Below are 20,858 nucleotides of genomic sequence, written 5' to 3'. Positions count from 1 at the left end.
TTCTTATAATCTGTTGTCAAAATAAATTTCTTCCCTTCCGTTTGTGTATTTTTACTCACCATGTCCTCTTGTTATCAAAGAAAAGGACAAGGAAAAGCTTTTCTCCCGCCTCTGTTTGTCTGTGCTCCCCTAACTTCAACACCTCCATCGGAGGGACAGGGATTGGGACTCCGTTGTGAAGGAGGCCTTCTCTTGGCATCTCAGGGTCAATGATCTAAAAACAAGCAAAAAAAAAAAAAAGGTTCAAGGCACAAAACAGACTCATCACAGAAATTCAGCCCAATGCTGTTTCACTGAAGGCACTAAAAAGGCAGGGCATACATATAATCTATGCTGACAGAATGAGAATTCTTAATTTAAAATGCAGGTGAATTAACATATTTCACAACTGTGTAAGCTTTTAGGCTAGCTGTAGTATGGAGACTGATAAAGATAAACAAGACAGCAGGGTTAGACAGGGTTATGTCTAATTAGTAATCATGTATTAGCATCTACATGTATTTCTTTCCCTATGTATGTATATTCTTAGTATGCATAATGCCTTTGATGATAGCTGCATATCTCATTAACTTTGGTTATGGCATTTTTCAATATGTTGTGACCACATATTTATATTTTTATGATTATCAAACTATGTGGATTCTGCATCTCACCTGCAGAGTTGAACATGAAGGTTCCTTGAAATTTGATCTCTGCTTGATCAATTCCAATTAGTTATGCCTGCTGACAACTTGTAACAATAATCATATTTTGGGTATAATCCATTATGGATCAACACTTTTGGAAGAAGCCTGCTATATATATTGTCTTTCAAATTAACACAATGGATTTAACTTCCAAAAAGATAGGGACAGGGTTGAATAACACACATCTTTTAAATTATTTAACAATATTTCTATTTAAGATTTAAATCAATCAAAATGGAGATTGTGCAGAAGAAATCAGAGAAAGACTACTGGTGCATCTACACTGTAAAATTAATGCAGTTTGACACCACTTTAACTGACATGGCTCAATGCTATGGCATCATGGAATTTGTAGCTTGGTGAGACACCAGCACTCTGTCAGAAAAGGCTAACATCCTTGTAAAACTATAACTCCCATGATTCCATAGCATTAAGCCATAGTGGGGTCAAACTGCATTAATTTTACAGTGTAGATGCTAAGACTAGGAAGAGCAGCTCTGAAGGAACTAGATGAGAAGCTGAAGTGCAAAGACATATCACTAAATGCCAAAGCCAGGATCATCCATTCCAAAGTATTTCTAATTTCTATGTATAGTTGTGAAAACTGGACAGTGAAGAAAAATGACAGGAAAAAAACAATTTATTTGATATGAGGAGCTGGAGGAAAGGTCTATAGGTAACATGGAATAACAACAAGAGAAATAAATGTACCTGAAAGCAAATTAGAAGCCACAATGAATAAACTATGGCTCTCATACTCTGATCTCTTAGACTCATCAGGCATTTTGAATTCATTAGAAAATAAGATAATGTTTGGTATGGTGGAAATTAGGAGGAAAAGAGGAAGATCACATTACAAATGGGTTGATTCAATAAAAGAACCATAGTCTGGAGAGTGCAAGGCTTCAGCAGGGCTATTCACAACTTGAAATCAACTTGCTATTACCACTACCGTACTACTACCACCGCATATGAATGATGTCTATTACATTTGGAGTAAGATAAATTAATGTTAATAGTGTTGAGATGACATATTTTTTCTTAAGTTGTTTTACTGTACTTTTATCAGTGTCTATAGTCCCATGTTTTAAAAACAGATAGAAGTAAACATATGGTCCAGACATATGTTGATTGCTGAATATTGATCTCAACATATTCTGTTTGGTTTGTTTCATTAAATATTTTGTGCCAACACACTTGAACATGCACAAAGCATTAGAAGTTTCCATGAACAGAATATCATCTATCAAAACTAAGAAAGAACATGACTAGTACTAGATAACCCTTAGTACAGAAGACCAATGGGTTAAATACGTCTTCTGAAATAAACCAGGTACTGTTTTTGTCTAAAGACCAACAGAGCATTTAGGAAGCAGGTTTGAGTCTTAGTGCCAAGTGAAGGAAAGTCCCCATTCCACACAATTTACTATGGCTATACAGTTGGCCCACGATATCCAGGGATTTCTGTATTTACAGATACAAGCATACATGGCTTGAAAAATATTCCAAATCATCCTCATCATCAAAAAAAATCTTGATCTTATATATATACTTGCCATCTTATATAATAGGACCTCAGCATTCACAGATTATTGTTATCCAAATATGTGGTCCCAAAACCAAACCTCAGCAGATAACCAAGGGACCTAAAAAATTAAGGTACTGAAAGTAGGGTACAGTATTATGCAAATATCTGAAAGACTGGGTTGGTTTATATTAGAAGACTCAGTCATTACATTACCCTGGATCTGAGGTATTTAGCTTTTAAGCAGCCTTCTTGCTCTGCACAATTAAAAAATTATGATTCCACATTCACTTCCAGGACTGCATCCTGTGGAATCACGGAGCTTACAGTTTGGTGACTTCTCAGGCTGAGACTTCTAAAAGAAACCTCAGCTAAGCTACAAATCTCAGGATTCCACAGGATGGTGCTATGGCAATTAAAATGCTCCCAGGCTGGGGAACTCCCTTCCAAAAGAAACTAGAACGGCCCCATCCCTGCTGGCCTTCCGCAAGCAGGTCAAGACCTTTCTCTGCCAACATACTTTTGGGGAAGGGGAGGCTCTGGGTAGGGTGAGTGGGATTGGGAGGGATATGAGTTTTAAAGGCCATTTAATGTATTGCTGTATTTTAATTCTGTTTTTACCAAACTGTTATTATTTGTTTTTAAAAAACTTTTGTATTGCTCTTTTTAAACTGTTTAGTGTGGACAGATGTTAGCTGCCTTAAGTTCCCATGGGGAGGAAGGCGTGTTTTAAATAAAGATAATGATAATAATATGAAGCTACGGCACTATATTTTGTAGGAGGAGAGAGCCTTAGGTCAAGATGACCATTTTGCTCCAGGAAACAACTTGCAGCAAATCGAAAATGGGACTGTGTGATCTCTGCAGCCCTCTAGAGTCAGTAGTCTGGAGTTGTTCAAGTAACATCAATTCATGTCCATCCTCTCAACAGATTATTATTTTTCTTTTGCCTAATATTTTGCATTCATTTAAATATCTATTTTAGAATCACAAGAGAGATCATGTAGTCCAAACCCCTTCTCAATTTGGGTTCTTCAGTGGTTCTTCAGTGCAGGTTTTAGTTAATGTGTTTCTGCTGTTGGCTGTCTAGCCTTTACTCAAATATCTCAACGAAGGAGAGCTCACTACTACTTGAGGCAGTTTGTCCTACTGTCAAATAGTTCTTATCGTTAGAAGATTTTGATAAATGTTTAGCTTTTAAAAAATTCTTACCCGTGGTCCTAATCCTTACTGCTGGAGCAACAAACAAGTCTGCTTCATATTCAAAAACTGCTGTCAAGCATCCCATTGATCTCTTCTCTAAACTTAATATATTCATCTTCTTCAAGTCTTCCTCACAGAACTTTGTTTCTACAACTCTCACTATCTGCATCACCCTCCTCTGGACTTTTCCTTGTTTATCTGTATTAAAATACGGTACCAGATATGTCCTCACTAATGTGTGATAGGGTAGAATTGTCACATTATCATCATCATCATCATCCCACTTTATCTCCCCCGAAGAGGACTCAAAGTGACATAAAAATGTTAGCACAGCATTTAAAATATACAAATCAGAATTAAATATTCTTCTTTATATGACCAGCACTAGACCTTTATATGAACATCTTCTCTTAGTTAATGCAGCCTAAGTCTGTAGTAGTCTTTTTTATCAACTATGTCACACTGAATCATGTTCATCTTATAATCAGCTAAGATACTTTGACTCTTTTCATGTGAACTTAATGTCAGACTGAACTTTCCCTATCCTATGCATGTGGCATATATTCTTTATTCAGAAATGGAAGAGTTAGCATTTATTTTTGCTGCATTTAATCTGGTTGATTTAGGCCACATATTCCAGTCTGTCAAGATTACTTTGAATCATAATTCTGTCTTCTAGGGAGCCAGATATGTCTCCATTGTGTAATCTGTGAACTTAAAAAACATACCATCTATCAATTCATCAAAGTCATTTATAAAGATGTTGGATAGCACAGGGACTAAGAAAGACCTCTGAGGAACTCTGCATTGAGATATCACTCCAGCCAAAGTAAAAACCATTACTGAGTACCTGCTGCAATGGGTTTATATGCTAAGCCTTTACAGTGACCAATGACAGACCATTACTGAAATATGTTGGGCAATTTATATAAACATACTGCTATTTTTTTTTAAATCGGCTTGAAGCTTCTCTCCATACATGTCTTATATTTGCTTTCCCCTTTTTCTGTCCAGCTTCAAGCATGTTTAAAAATAAATATGTAAACCATATGGCAACACGCACACAGCTCTGTATCTCAGGATATATATTTATGCCATTTCTCACTAGGGAATAGTTATGGCAGAAAAAGCTTGAAGGAACAGAAGACTCATACACATAACTGAATGTTTAAAATGGAAGTATACAGAACTTCTTATAGCACTAGTGTAATGGTATTAGAAACAGGGAATTATTTTGTAAAGAACGAAGTGCTGTTTCCTTGCAAACCTGTTTTAGTTGTCTTAATGGGATTGGTTGTTAAAAACTGTAGGCAAAGGAATACAAAGGCAGCCATTTCTCTTCTGCAATGTAAAGCATCAAACTCCAAAAATTACAGGATGATTATAATTTCATAAGGCTATTACCTTATATCTACGCATTTAAAAGATAGAAAAACACACCAAGACTTATTTCTGGGTAGTTATATATGAACAGTAAGCTAGCTGTCTCAGTACAATGAAATATTATATAAATTGAGATCACAGGAACCACAAATGATCTCTCCAGACACCTTTTATTATTTAAGACATCCAAGTTTGGGTCAGAACAGACTCCGATATATTTCCGATATCAATCTGCAGAAACCTATTAACCAGGTCTGCAGCTTTTTAAAATGAGGAGAAAAATTAAGGTCATTTTAATTAGCTCTTACACAGTTAATCTGATCTTAAAACTAAATCACATCTGATCCTAGAAGTATATTTAAAATATGTAATGTTTCATATTTCATAGAACAGAATCATAGAGTTGGAAGGGACCACAAGGATCATCAAGTTCATTTTGAAGGATCCATATATGCATTGCCACTACAGAAATTAACACTCTTAATGAAAACATCAAATGTTCTGTTACAGCAGGGTTCTCAACCTGTGGGTTCCCAGATGTTTTAGGCTTCAACTCCCAGAAATCCTAACAGCTGGTAAACTGGCTGAGATTTTTGGGAGTTGTAGGCCAAACACCTGGGTACCGACAGGTTGAGAACCTCTGTGCTAGAGGTACCTCCCCCCCCCCCCCAATAAATTGCAGTGCAAGCTTAGCATTAGATACCAGGCAATCAAAATGTCCCCTGTGGAAAGAAGATAGCTAGTGAAGTAGGTATATGTACCAAGGCTGGGTATGAAGGGTAGCCACGACACTTTGCCCACACAAGCTCCAGAGCTTCTAATTCGGTGTGCTCCTCAAATGGAATCAGTAAATTTCTACCTAAGAAATCATAACAAGGATTGAGTCAGAATTACATTATGTCATGTGAAGATATACTTCTATTCTTGAAAGTAACTGCAGACTGAAAGATAAAAGTTACTGAATATGAAGCTGAAGAAACATATTCTGTACCTGAGACATCACGTCTAATTTGGTTTGTAACTTACATAATAAAATCAGTTAGAATAAAACATGCTGGTTAAAATTAACTGCAAAAAGCAAAACTTAGAATAAGACAGACTATGCTTTATACTGCCTTCTTCTTAGTGAGTGAACTAAGCCTATAATAATACATCTTGTATCAAGGAAATATATGCCACACCCTAAAAATTAATCCCACATCCATATTACACTAGAACTAAAGATACACTGCTGCTATGTCAGCAGGATGATCCCCATATCCAGTGTATTTTCAGCTCAGGAGTGAGGAGAGCAGGGGAAAATTCAAGAAAGTCCCCAATCTGTAACTTGAAAGAACTCTGTTGGTAAGCCAATAGTTCCTGGTGATTTACTTCTCCCAAGTGCTCCAAGTGCAGCCTCCATTTAGCTTTCTCAACTGTAGGTTCATTTTCAAATGGTTCTTTCTTAAATGAATCTGTTGTCTTTTTATTACTTTGATATGGCTCTTGCGTGTATCATTTCCATTGTCTCTTTTTATTTCTACTTGGTCATATAATATGCCCCCACTTGTGGTTTAAATTTTGTTTTGATTTCTCAGATCTTGTGGAAGTCTCTTGTTCTTCTCTGCATTTTTTTATTATAGAGGTTCTTCTTCTGACACAAAAGACACTCAAAGGTTACATTCAGAGTTCTGACCCAGTTCCTCTCCTTTTTAATTTCTGCTTCTCATCTGCCTTTAACTGTTTGAAGAGTTTTACCTGTCATTCAGTGAGGCTTCTGTTTCTTAATGGCTGCATTTCTCTCTGAGAATTTTCTGGCTGTGTAATTACTTTGCTCAAAATGTCCCATTCCGTTTTAGCAATTACTATAATGTTGATATGGTCTTTTAAAATTATATCCATCTTCCCGATTCATGTTTCTCACATTCCACTTTCCCATAGTATGTGTTGTGCAGCTTCAGACTTTCTTTCTGTCTCTGAGCATGTCAACAGTTGAACATACTTTTGGCTTGAGTCCAACTGTATCATTAGCCACAGTGCTACTCATAGTTGTCCTCTGCTGTACTTCAATATCCCGTTGAGCATCATCTGATCTGAGAGTCTCCTCTTCTGGCACTATCTATTGTTTTATTTTGGATTGTCTAATCATAGGATTTTAGTGGTAGAACATTCAGAAGTTTTAGCCATGGTGCCACTCATATCATTTTCTCACCTGAGTTGTTAAACTCTGAGTCCCCATTTACACCATCCAAAAAAGGAACCCGTGCCAGGGCAGGCTTTCCTCGACTACGTTTGTGTGGAGTCAGATCACTGTGGAAAAAGCACATGAAGAGAAAGTTGGGCGATAAACAGCAATGTTTTGTCTGAATGCAAGATGTGTCATAAAATGAAGATATGACACATAGGAAAGGTTTGGGTATAGTCACTATCTGCTAATTACTCTGATCAGCAGGCTGTTTTTTGGGAACACCATTGCAAGATGCTGATACAAGAGTAGCAGCTGAAGCTGGAAACAGATACACGCTTTAGAAAGGAACACAGTTTACCAGACATGGAGTTATATATTAAGTGAATGATCAGGTGCTTTTACAAGTTGGATTGTTGGTGACTCTATATGAAGGACGGAATGGGGTTAGAAGTGAGCTAACTTTGTGGAAGCAATCATGTTTAATCATGAATAGTTAGATTGTAATGAATGATGGTAAAATGAATCTGGCAGTGCTTGAATTACATAGATTAATTGTAAGACTGTGTTTAAATTAAGAATGGGGTGGAGGGTAATTGTAGGGTCAGGACTGGCTATACAGTCAAACCTTTGATTCTATAGCCAGTCATATATCTGTCTTTGAATCAGAAAGTGGGTTGCATGAAGAGAGCAAAGATGCCATAGGATGAGAATACAATGCAGGTGCCAGTGTCATAATTACAAGTATACTAAATACAGTCCAGAATGTAAAATATGGCAAAACCTGACACATCATATGCAGCTATCAGAATACCCTGTGAATGTTGATAATGTTTAGAAAAATCCAAATTAATTCATACTACTGAAATGAATATACATGAAATCTAAACAATTGTAATTGAATATGTATGTAGGATATCTCAATTCATTATCTCATCACTGAAAAGTTGGAAGAAATAAGCAGACATGGATTTTCCATCAAAATCTTGTTCATTTTGGTATATCCTATTCTTTTCCTTACATATCTACTACTTACATCAATCTCTTTTATCCTCCCTCCCTCTGACCCCCCCCCCCCCACACACACACACACTCCAGTAACAGTTGTACCTCTATTTCCAATATTATTTTAACTGATCAATCATGAAGATCATCTGTTGTGGTTCCTTATATTTTCTTTTTCTTTGACTCTGGCTAACAGAGTTTTGCATTTCAAATCCCAGTTCTCATAGGAATGATCTTTCGTGTATTTTATTCTCCTTTCAGAAATATAGTCCTGAACCATTTTTTATTTCCAATTTTCTTTTCTCTTTCCAGTCCAGGGCGACCATTGCTTGGGCAGTTTCTATAATATATTTTACAGTATCAGTCAATTCTTTATTGCTACCTTTAACTTCTATTCTCTGGGTAAAAATTGTTGTTTTTTAAATTTGGCTCTACTTTTAGCTGTAAAATTTCTCCCATCTCACTCTTTATTTTATTATAGAATTTTTGAATCTACAATCCCACCACATATGCATAAAGATACCTGTTCCACTGCATTTGTACCAATACAATTTGGATTTAGCTATATGCGCTAGTTGATTTAGGGTTTTCTGTTGTGTTTCTTTAATCCTTATGTGTTTAATTTTTATTGTATGGATCCAATGTTCAAGATCCTTCTCATTACTATTAAGTTCCTCTTTCCATACCTCCATCAGTGTTTTGTTTCAAATTATATTGTTTTTCTACTATTTTCCTATATATGAAACCCACCAAAAACCTTCTCCTTCTCTGTTTTCCATTTAAAAATGTGATCTAAATCGGCTTCTGGACTTTCTTTTCTTTTCCATTCTATAATCTTGTTTCATTCTGTTCCATAAAAGCCAGTAACTTTGTCCACATTTTTAACACTTCCAAATCTTTAATTGCTCCATCTGAATTTAGGTGGTTTTCAATCGTCCTTTCTGCTTTTTGTTTCAAATTTTTTATCACTGTGCCGTATATCTGTTCATTTTTGTTATCTAGTATACCTATTAGAAGTATGTCTATTTTATTTTTTCAGAATTTAATTTGCCATTTTTTCCAACATTCCAATGATGAGATCCTTGAACCCCCTTTAATTTTCTGTAATAATTTATTATCCACTCTGTCCTTTAAACAAAGGACAGAGTTCTATCAACATTGCCAAAAAACAACAAAACAAACAAAACAAAAAAAAAACAGATGAGATGGGACAACATTGTTTTGTGCTGCTTTTGATTTTAATGGCTCTTGCTAGAGGAAGATCAATATAGATATATTTTCAAAAGGATGTTAGCCAACCCAATTAGGAATATACTAAGTGTAATAAATCATGCTACGAGAGAAAAAGATAAATTATTGAAAATAAAATAAGACGTATATAAAGCTTTTGATATTGTAAATCACCAATATTTGTCCCAAGTGTGTGAAGATTTCAAATTGGAGAAAAAAATGTTGTGAGGTAATTAAGGAATTATATAAAGACAACCAGGCAGAAATATTAATTAATGGATCTAAATAAAATCTAAACAAATGGACTCAAGGGAAGAGCTAGAAAAGTAGCAAGAGAATAAAGGTAATTTGCAATGAGACTTTCCAAAAGTGCTCACCTACAAATGCCAAATGGAAGACCACCTCCATGGCCAGAACTGGATTCTGAGTCAGAACCACTTTCTCTATGCTTCCTGAAGCCATTAGTCACTGCTCCTGAGAATAAAGCAAATAAAAAGAATATAGCTGCATAAAATGTTCTTTTAAAAACCTTAACACATTTATGAAGGAAAACAGACATAATACCACAATTCTACATTTCAGTTAACAAAGGTATACTGATCAATTTCAATTTTATTAAAACACTGATCATGTTGGGCGTTAGTCTCACCTATAGTAGGTTTGTACTGAATCTGTAAAGTAGGATTTCAGAACCACATGGGAGCCCTAGAAGACTCCATCCTCATTTTCCTACCTTGCCCCTTCTGAAAAAAAATGGGGGGGGGGGGAGTCTGAAAAAAGTGGTTCTCCCCAGAAACAATTCGCAAGGGTACTGAAATCTCCAAGTGGATACTGTGGGGTATTTTTTGACATTTTAGGAGCTTGGGGAAAACTGCTTTTGCCAAAAGAAGACGTTTTTCCCCAAACTAGAAATGAATAACAAGTTTATTCCACTTTTTTTGGGGGGGGGGCCTATCCAGGCTTGTAAAAAGGAGCACCCTGCCCCAACAGCAAAAAAACCAGACCAAATTGGCCAATAACACTCCTCAGTAAGCATTCTAGGAGATATATGGGTTCTATGTAGTGGGAAAAATGGACCCTCCAAATTGAAGGAGGGGACGTGGGAAAGCACAAGAACATATTTGCACGGAATGCTTTATTTTGCCCAACCCTTCCATGTAATAACTACTGGCAGTCCCCAAATTACAAACAAGATAGGTTCTGTAGGTTTGTTCTTAAGATGAATTTATATGTAAGTTATATATGTGTAAGCTTTCGAAAGAAAAGAGAAAGGTTAATACCCCTGTGGTGTTTGTTTTGCAGGCTGCGCCCTTGTTCAGAGGATTTCACCTCACTTTTTGTCCCTGTGAGAATTGGATTTTGAAAAAATTGGCTTGTTGTGGAAACAAGGATTGGTGACAAAGCTTCAGTGGAGACACCTTTTCCAAAATATAACTCTTTCAGGAGTGAATTTCCCTGCCAAGGGGTAGCTTTCTCTCACTTTCTGTTGTTTCACCCCTGTTCTTAACTATTAATTGTTTGTAAGTCATGTTTGGGCATTGTCTTCTTTTTCCTATGGGATGACTACTGCTTTTAAACCAATTTTATAAAAACCTTCACAGATGTAATAATAGGAGTGCTATGGTGTTTCTGGCCTGTATGGTCATGTTCCAGCAGCATTTTCCCCTAACGTTTCACCTGCATCTGTGGCTGGCATCTTCTAAGCATCCTCTGAAAATGCCAGCTTCAGATGCAGGTAAAACGTCAGAAGAAAATGCTGCTAGAACATGGCCACACAGCCTGGAAACTACATAACACTCCAGAGATTCCGACCGTGAAAGCCTTCAATAATACGTATGTGATAATACTTTGTTTAAAAATAAACAAATAAAAGAGCCACCCATGTACATATCAGAATGAGAAAGGACAACAAGGGAAAAAGAGAAATGTTAAAACACAAAACACACACACTTTTAAATTTTCTGGCTGAATTTCCACAAGCTGGTTATGATAAATATCTTTTTCCCAACCAAGGAAGAAAAGAGTAAAGGGGGTGGGAGAGACACAATGGAGGAATGTTAAAATGTGCATAAATGACTTAGGGGTATTGAGAAGGGTAGCACAGCTTGGTGGTAACACCCAATTATTCAGGGTTGTAAAAACAAAAAAAGGAATGTGGAGTGCTAAAAAGGGGTATGTCCACAATGGAAGAAGCTGTAATATAACAAATGCAAATTAACCTAAATATGTGTGAAGTGATCCACTAATTCTCATATATTCTGATGGGATCTGCGCTGGTTCACTGACCAGGATCTTGGGGGTTATGGCAGACAGCTCTGTTAAAACTTTGACTCAGTGTGTGGCATCTATGAAAAAGACAAATCTCAGGCAAGCATCAGCATGTCTTTATACAAAACTATGGTGCAGCAATACTTGTACAGTTCCAGTTTCCAGATGTCAAAAAATGATATTGCAGAGCCAAAAGACATGCAGAAAAATATGAGAGGACTACAGCCACTACCCTGAAAGAAGAGTTTACTACGTTTGGGGCTTTTTATTTTACAATGAAGGCACATGCAAAGAAAAAGGACACAAGAAATTTACAAAATTATGCATAATGTAAAAAAGTGGATTTTGGGAGTGTTTTTCAAATAACACTAGAATTTCAGCTTATCCAACAAAGCTGAAAGATGAAGTTATTTAGGACACACACAGTGAAACACCACAAACTAAAAGGATAGATTTCAAACTGGGCAACTTTAGAAGGGGATTAAATAAATTCAGGTTATGATAGCTATATATTATCACATGCATCAGTGTTTTAGTTTTAAACAACTGTTTTGACTGAACACAAACAACAGTATGCAGTTGTGCTGTTTGTAGGCTTTCCAGACATCTGGCTGGGCACTGCAGGAACAAAATGCTAGACTAGACAGGTTTCTGGTCTGATTCAACAGGGCTATTATATCATGTTATAAATGTACTTCCTCTCAACTAATTTCAGCTAGTACTGCCAATTAAACATTCATTGATTTGTAATGCAAAGAAGACAGAAAACTTTCTGAAATTCACTATATGGTTTTCTAAGAAAATGTAATAAAAGCAGAAACAAAAATATAGCAAGATAGAAACTAGAGGAAAGAGCTAATCCACTTAGCAAAATATTGGAAATATTGGAATATTGGGGACTCACAGTTGAGAACCACTGAGCTAGTGCACTCCCAGCAGATAGCTATCTAGTCAAGAGGAGACCGTATCATCTCTCAAAGCAATTGGTTCTATTGCTGAACTACTCCCACAGTCAAAAAGGCTCCTCTAATACTCATTCAAAATCTACTCTCCTATAACTTAAAACTATCAGGCCTCATTGTGAGGCCACAGAGAACTAGCCTGGACCTTCCTCTTTATGGCAGCCTTCGGGGATTTAAAGTGTGATCATGCTGCTCCTCAATCTTTCCTTCACCAAGCTCCCTCAATCTCTCATAATATATTTTGTTCTCCATACCATCCTTGTTGTCCTTCTCTGAACTTGCCCCAACTTGTTTACAACTTTCTTGAAATGAGGCATCCAGAAGTGAATACAGGTAATCCCCAAGATCGAACAAGATAGGGTCTGTATGTTTGTTCTTAAGATGAATTAATTTGTAAGTTGGAACAGGTACATTTTGTGAGTGTTAACTCCATCCAGATAGATAGATAGATAGATAGGTAGGTAGATAGATGCATGCATGTCTGCTTTGGGTAGCATAGGGAAGGGGTTAACACTCCGTGACATTTGCTTTGCTATCTGTGCCACTGTTCAGAAAATTTTACCTCACATTCTGTCCCTGTGATAATTGGTTTTTGAAAAACTTCACTTGTTGTGGAAACAAGGATTGGTGGTAAAGCCTTTTCCCCATGATTACTCTTTCAAGAATGGATTTCTCTTCTGAGGGGTAGATTTTTCTCACGTCCTGTTGTCTCACTCCTGATCTTAACTATGCTTATGACTCAGGAGCTGCCTGTATACTACTTGAGACTAAAAATGTAAAGGGTAAAGATTTCCCCTAACGCTAAGTCCAGTCGTGACCGACTCTGGAGACTCATCTCCATTTCTAAGCCGAAGAGCTATGTTGTCCATAGACACCTCCAAGGTCATGTGGCCGGCATGACTGCATGGAGCGCCGTTACCTTCCCTCCGGAGCAGTACCTATTGATCTACTCACATTTGCATGTTTTTGAACTGCTAGGTTGGCAGGAGACCAAAACCAGCACAAAATATAGGGAGACTATTACTTTCCTCAACTTGGAAACTGCTTCTATGGATACATGCTAAGCATTCGCTTTCTTTTCTGCAGGACCATACCACTGCTCAATTTCCGATCAACTATAATCCTAATGTATTTTTCACATGTAGGCCAAGTATCCAATTCTATATCTTTGCATTTGTTTTTTTGTAGCTTAAAAGCAGAATTTTGCATTGGTCTCTGTAAATTGTATTTTGTTATTTTCAGCTGTTTTCTAGCTTAGTGACATAAAACATATGATCAATTTCTGAAGAGGCCTTTTCAATTCAGCTAAATGAAGATTCAACTGAAGGCTGAAAAAAGGTATAGCATTTACTGTGTAAGGGGGAGGTATATATTTCTTGTACATTTCAAGCTCACAGATTTAAACACACACACCCCAAAGCAAACTCGCTATGTCAAGGAAGAAAATCCCCAGATTATCCCCAGATATAAAGACCAGTAAATGTGATCTCCTCACATAATGCAAGATCATCTTCCCCTTTAGGGCCCATAGCTTCTCCTCATCCATCAGAAAATTAAAATTATTTTCTGGTATTGGGATTTATGTCTCAGCGCCACCAGATAGAAATCAATTACCAAAGAGTTTCAGGGAACTGGGTGATACTGCACAATTGTGGAGAATCCTTCTTGCCATTAGGCAAGCAATGTGACTACAAAACACCCTTTCCCTGGGGATCTCTGACTTTCTAAGACATGGGAGGAATGAAAGCTCAGGGGAGTCACCTGTCATGCCTGCCTGCCTGGGGGATTTCTCGCCATCGCTCTCGCTGCAGCTCCCACTCTGTGGCTGTTTCCGGGATGACCGCTTTCCCTCTCTGCTGGAGGGAGAGAGCTGCCCACTTTGGCTGTGGTCCTCTCCATTCTCAAGGGGGCAGTCCAGACCTCTTTGCAGTTTCACCCCATTGTTGGCTTTTCTAAAAAGGACAGACGTCCGCCTGCCCACGCCACTAAACGGGGGGCTGGCAGAAGTGCCCGTGGCCTGAAGGGCCAATCTGTTCAGGCCACTGTCGCTGAGCAAACGCTGGAAGGCGTGGCTCTCCCTCTGCAGCATCTTCTTATCAAAGAGCTCGCCCTCGGACCTCAGGCGTTTATGGAGTCTTTTCGAGAACTTGCTTTCGCTAATGGGTTTGAGAGTTGGAGGGTCCTGCAGAGAGTCCAGCTCCGATAGGGAGGGTGCAGGTCCTGTGGGCTCCAGGGTGGGGGGAAGTGGGGGCTTGGTGTCATCTGCTAAAGAGAAAAAGAATCTGCTTGAACATTTTTAAGAAAGTATTTTCTTAAAAAATGGATCACAGCTTCCTGACCTTTTCTATGGGTTTATTCATTTCTAAGCAGTGTGTATATGCACACACAGGGATGGATCACAATCCTGACACTCTGCAGAAAAAATACTCTCTTTCAGAAGTCAGCAGACATGTCTCTAATTTAGCCAGTAACAGCTCTTCTACAGATACTTACTCAAATATAAATTATTTTGAATTTAATGGGATTTGTTTCCCAGAATGAATTGCTTACCCATTCTGCTTTTTCACTTTATTTGGATATGGGAAGACCAGAAGGGCAAAAGGGGAGTTTGCGATTAAAAAAAGGACCTAGAGTTAAGTGAACATTTTTTGTTATTTTGCTTTTAAATCTCTGCCATTACCCCCATGCGCTATAGTCGCCAACCACATCCAAAGCTCACCAGTGAAGAAAATCAAGGTCTCAGCTTTCTCCCCACTGAGCTTTCCTTTTTCTCTAACCTTTATGCATCTATTTCAAATTTTGGTGGAATGAGATCAGAGAATAACCTACTTTCTTCCTCCTTGTACAGTTCTGCTGCTATACAAGTGTTAATTGCTAGCTGTGCGGTATTCTGGTCGTCACCAGGGAAACAAGTTATTCCTCAAACTACCTAAACAGCCTCCAAAGCCAAAGTACACCAAAGAGCCCATTGTTCCCACTTAATAAGAACATGGTACACTTTCAAACCATACAATGTTACCAATTAGCCAAAATAATACAACTAGGTGACATCTATTCTGAAGCACTTTCTAACATACTTCTTGGGAATAACAATATGTCTTAAATTATTGACTAATAGTTAATAATAGTTTGGACTCTCTCAGAGGATCACTTTTGAGAGTTATTGTGAGTTGGTGGAAGGGGATGCCTGTAAGGGGGAAATTCAGAACTCCTCAAAGTGCCCCACTCCCCCCATCCAAAAAAACCCTATACATCACAATACCTTTGAGGTAGAAATTAAGACTCCAGCACAATTTAGTCAGATTGCAGGTGCCCTATACTTTTCATCAACAGCTGGTTAGCACTTTCTTTTGCTAGGAAGTTCAGAATTGGATTACCTAACTATTCTGCCTTTTGGAGAGCCCCAGAAATCAGAAAATATATGAAATGTTGTCAAGATATTTAACATTTCATGTTGTATTTAAAAAGCAGGAGGTAAAGGTTAGATATCCATTTTCCATTAATAAATAAAGAAATAGGTCTTTAGCCATTTCTGATTTTAAAAAGGGGTGTGCATATAATTTCATATAGGACTGCAACTCCCATAAGTACAGTCAATGCTGTACAGTACAGTCAATGCTGAAGGCTGATGCGAGATGCTGTATTACAGTGGTTCTCAATCTGAGGGTCCCCAGATGTTTTGGCCTTCAATTCCTAGAAATCCTAACAGCTGGTAAACTGGCTGGGATTCCTGGGAGTTGTAGGTCAAAATACCTGGGGACTCATAGGTTGAGAACCACTGTTGTATTACAACATCTGGAGGATCCCATGTTGCCCATTTTTATATCAAAAACCAGGCGGGGAACTGAAAGAATGGTAGGTTTCTAATGAAAGTAAGTATTTTAAAGTCCTTATTAGTTCATACATCTGACTCTCAGAAGGAATAGGGGACAGAATGTTACCCTTGGTTCAACCTCTTCTATCTTCCTGGTTGCTTGGGCAAATCCTATCTCCTTTTCATTTGGCTTTCCAATACCAACATAATACGAGTATAACAGAGTTGTTGAACAATTTGAATTTAACCCAAATGGTATTTAAGCAATCAATAATGGGCAGGATTACAGGAACTCTAAAAATGAATGATTGTTTGTGTCCTTCTAAGCATAAAGACAACAGAAAGAGAATGGAGAAGTGGAAAACGTATTTCAATGATTTGAAAGTGGCTGCTTATAGTGCTTTCTCAAACTGCAAAAAAAACTTCAGAGAACAAAAAAAAAAGGCAAACAGCAAGAGAGCCCATTCAGCTATCACAGTTGTTTGGATACATGTTGACTCTGGGAGTGTCTCCAGCTTTTCCTGAACTGACTTTGCTCCTAATTCCTCTTGTCTCAAGAACTACATGCCTCATTAAAGAGACACATTTTTAACTATGCTAACTGAATTACTGGGTGAAGCAAGTTTTTAATAAAGAGGCAATGAATGTGAAAGAGATAGAATTTACAATGAGCTTTCATTAACACTAAGTGTTTGCCTCATTAATCAGAAAGCGTTGAAGAATTCTAATGTGTTCTGAAATAAAATAGTATAAATAACTTAGATCAGCTGTGGGCAAATATAAAGCATCCTATTTATACAATGATTGAGAATGGATTGTTTTACTGTACTTACTGATATAACTGTTCTTATCAGTTTAATAACCCATTTTGCTGTTATACAGCAAAGACTTTTTCTCAGTAGATGTAGATGATAACATCTTTTAACATGGTTCTAGTATAAGGCTACAATCCAATTGCATATTTGAATCTAAGGCCCCTTATATACTGTCCTTATATCCCAGGATCTGATCTCAGATTATCTGCTTATGCCAGATTATATGGCAGTGGATCCAGTTCCAAGCAGATAACCTGGGATCAGATCCTGGGATATAAGGACAGTGTATAAGGGGCCTAAGTAAATTCCACTGAGAGAGATAGAGAGAGAGGAGTGCATTCCAAATAGCTTATAATGTTTTTCACTGTTTGGTTTTGTTTTGAAAAGGCGGTTAAATACTGAAAACATGACATCCTTTTATTTTCGAGAATGGTTTATTACCCAGGAAAGATCCTGATTTTTTGGTCTTTATTTGTAGCCTATTTATTAAACTCAGTTTTCATATTGTGCACACTCAGAAGTTCGACTGAACGAATAAACAACAATGATGCACACACCAGTTATTAATTTACTGTTTCTTTGCTTTTGCTGGGAAGTATAGGTTGCTGTAAAACATAAGCATATGAATAATCTTTTGATATAAAAGACTATATTATAATCATAAAACTTGTGTCATGCTGCTTGTGACTTGTGTCATCCGGACTGATACCCATTATCCAAAGTTTTAACTTTGAAATAATTGTTACTGTCCTATTAGAAAAAGTCAAATCATACAGCTCTCAAAAACTGTTACTAGGGCCAATTCTTTCTCATAAAGGACCTTCACAAGAAACATATTTGTTTGATACAGGTCAACGTGCTTTCATACATCCATATTAGAAATGTAGTTTTATGCCCCCACCTTCCACTTATGCTAACACTTATCTTCTGAAAGGAGCAATACGTATTAAATAATATTAGATTTCGGTAAAACTGCAACTTCAGCTGTAGATACTGTTCTCTGACTTGTAGAAAGTTCATGTTTGTCAGACTCAAAAATAGAAAGCCGTGACCTGACACAATTAGGACAAGTCACAAGAACATTTTCTGTATCCAAGAAAAAAAGAGATAACAGATGCACGAGTGTTAGCATCAGCAAGCAAACAGTAATATCACTAAATGTGAGATTTTCCAAAAGCGAGGATGGGCAGCTGTAGGGGTCTAGGAGGGTATCTTAGCTCCATGGGAGACCTTAAGGGCTAAATACCCCCATTGCAAACCCCACACATATTTTTGATCCCCAAATTTCTCCCAATGGCATCTAGACGCTGGAGGAGTATTTTTATCACATTTTAGTTACTTTTAGTTACAGTTTACTCCAACTGAGGAGTGAAAGTGTGGTAGTGGATGCAGCAGTCTACCATAAGCATCTCCCATAAAAACAAAAGACTACAGGAATGGTTGTTGGGTTGGGGAATCTTCTGATCATAATCCAGCACTTCTTAACCCATGAGAAGATAGGAAAAGAACTTCCAAAGGTCAACTCAAAAAATCCAAGCAAATGAAACATTAAATAAAGAGTGAAAAAAAATACAGAGGAAAACCTAAAGCACAAAAAAGATAAGTAAATTGCATGTACAAATTCTACACTTCAGTAACGGAAGTAATTAGTCAACAAGGGATAGGAAGCAGATGCCCTAAGAGATTGCTTAACCCTACTGTAGTTGTGCAGGTGAAGGATGACCCATCCCTATGGGTTACAGAGACCACAAAGAAGAAAAATGTCTTATCTTTAATCTCAGAAAGAAAAACGTCTTGGTTTACCTTTCTATATGAAATATTCTATAGACTATGAATATGATCCAGAGATATCAGCAAAAATAGATTGTAGATTGAAATAAAAAGAATTCAAGGCTGGCCAACTTAATCACTATTTGTTGATTTATTCTAAACCTTTGAAATCCTTGTGCAAAAATATACTAATGTATAAGTCTAGAAATTTTAGACAAAAACTGGGTCAACGTATCTATGGATCAATGTGAACACATTGCCTTAATTCTTTTTCAAAAAAGGAGCCATCTGTATCTTAATTCTTACTCAAAGGAGCAAAGGTGAGAGCATAGGCCATCCCAGGAAAACCTAAAATAAGCACTATCCCACTTCTCTCTCCATCATGGCACCACTGCTGAGCTTTTTGGGTAGAAAAATGATGGTGGCATTCAGAGCTGACTGGACCCCTGAGACAGTGTAGCACTTTCTCCTCTCTATGGAATGACCCTCAACTTATCCATGGGTCATATCAAACTCCATAACGTTATCTCCAACACTTGCCCTCGACTTAAACATGCGGTCAACTTAGACATGAATATATCTATGTAGTCAATTTCAACATAAAGCCACAGACTGTCAAAATGTTTCTGATACTTTCCACATCTTCATATGATTTTTGAGTTTGTGTTAAAATTAGTCATTATTCAGCAACTTCTTCCTAAGAGACGTATAAGACTCATGTGCATAGATTTCTCAGGGCATTTTCATTTATTTTTCTAGTTCCCAGAGGACTCCCATTAAGAGATGTGGAAAGACCTCTCACCTTTCTCTCTGTCTTCGTTTTGTTCTCCATGTAGCATTTTCTCAACTCCATCCTCCCATGGAACTGGCTCTCCATTTGGCATGGTTTTGTTCTGCTGCTGTGCCAGTTTTTGCCGGAGAGAGTTAATTTCGCGTCTCAAGAGGCGGATGCGCCGGGTTCGGGCACCACTTGACCGCATGGTGCTCACCATGTCCAGTTTCTCCAGGAGCTCCTTCAGCTGAGCCTCCAAGGAAAGATGAGCCCGGTTTTCAGGAAGAAGGATATTATCAACTGCAAAGACGAAAGCATTAAGGTGAAAAGTCAATCACCAAGGCATCATGCCAACAACAGTGATGTAAACATTCATTTTTTTCTTACCAATTTTTTTTTAGTATTTCAATAACTTTCTCAGCACTGGATGAGATAAGAATTTCTGTTCTCATGTTCTATTATTGTGTGATGCCTTTGTGGGGGGGGGGGATTGCACAAAACTCTGCATTATGTCTTCCATACACTGTATTTTAAACTATTTTCTGCATTCACAAAAATGGATTTCGCCTCTCAGGTTTTAATACAAGAAGCTCTTTGCAAAATGTTCTGAAATGTGAAACATCTTGAATTAATCATGTTCTCAATGCAATGTCTTGATGCATTCATTTTCTTGTCCTTGACTTGATTATGTGATTGTTCTTTAGATTCTTAATTAAGAGAAAGAGGAAGATTCTCTGAACTCCTCAATCAAACTGCAACTCAGTACAGTGAGTACTAAAGTTACTACTGAATTTCATAGCATAGAATGCAAGCATTTTCAAATAATATTCCAAAAAACATGAAGAAGATACAGCACAAAGCCAATAAGGAAGAGAGGGATCAAACACTCAGTGTAATCAATAAAAAACTGAGGTCTAGATTAAGATAAACAAAACGATCATTGTTAATTGAGCTTTTGCTTGCAAAACAGGGTTTTTGTGCAAAGGAGTTATGTGCTCTGTAGAATAACATACATTCAAACATGGAGAGAAGATCGTGGAAGAATGTTCATTTTCTGTCAATGGAGAGAAAATTACTTATAGCTATTCAAAATAGTCAAATATTTATATCTTTACTCTCTGTGTACTGTTTCTATTTTATACTGGCTAATCCCGTTTACTGTATATATTGTTAGGCATTCTTCAGCATTTTAATGTATAATTTACATAAGACTAGGATTTAAAGAGCTGGAGAATGTTGCACTGTTCAAGACAAAATAATT

The 20,858-nt window shown here is 37.3% G+C and overlaps 1 protein-coding gene across 1 annotated transcript in view; it reads right to left on the bottom strand.

Annotated features, from left to right (window-relative positions):
- brpf3 (bromodomain and PHD finger containing 3) overlaps positions 1-20,858 on the bottom strand; it is a 42,388-nt gene that overhangs the window by 2,820 nt on the left and 18,710 nt on the right. The window contains exons 7-12 of the mRNA XM_062978442.1: positions 19,628-19,897; positions 14,188-14,688; positions 9,574-9,670; positions 6,989-7,086; positions 5,559-5,656; positions 60-214 (exon numbers count right to left, since the gene is read on the bottom strand). Of these exons, the coding sequence (XP_062834512.1) occupies positions 60-214; positions 5,559-5,656; positions 6,989-7,086; positions 9,574-9,670; positions 14,188-14,688; positions 19,628-19,897 (1,219 nt within the window). The remainder of the gene's footprint in view (positions 1-59; positions 215-5,558; positions 5,657-6,988; positions 7,087-9,573; positions 9,671-14,187; positions 14,689-19,627; positions 19,898-20,858) is intronic.

The sequence above is a fragment of the Anolis carolinensis genome, chromosome 4 (genome assembly GCF_035594765.1).
Source record: "Anolis carolinensis isolate JA03-04 chromosome 4, rAnoCar3.1.pri, whole genome shotgun sequence".
In the NCBI taxonomy this organism is placed as follows: domain Eukaryota; kingdom Metazoa; phylum Chordata; class Lepidosauria; order Squamata; family Dactyloidae; genus Anolis; species Anolis carolinensis.
This window is presented reverse-complemented; position numbering and strand designations above follow the sequence as displayed.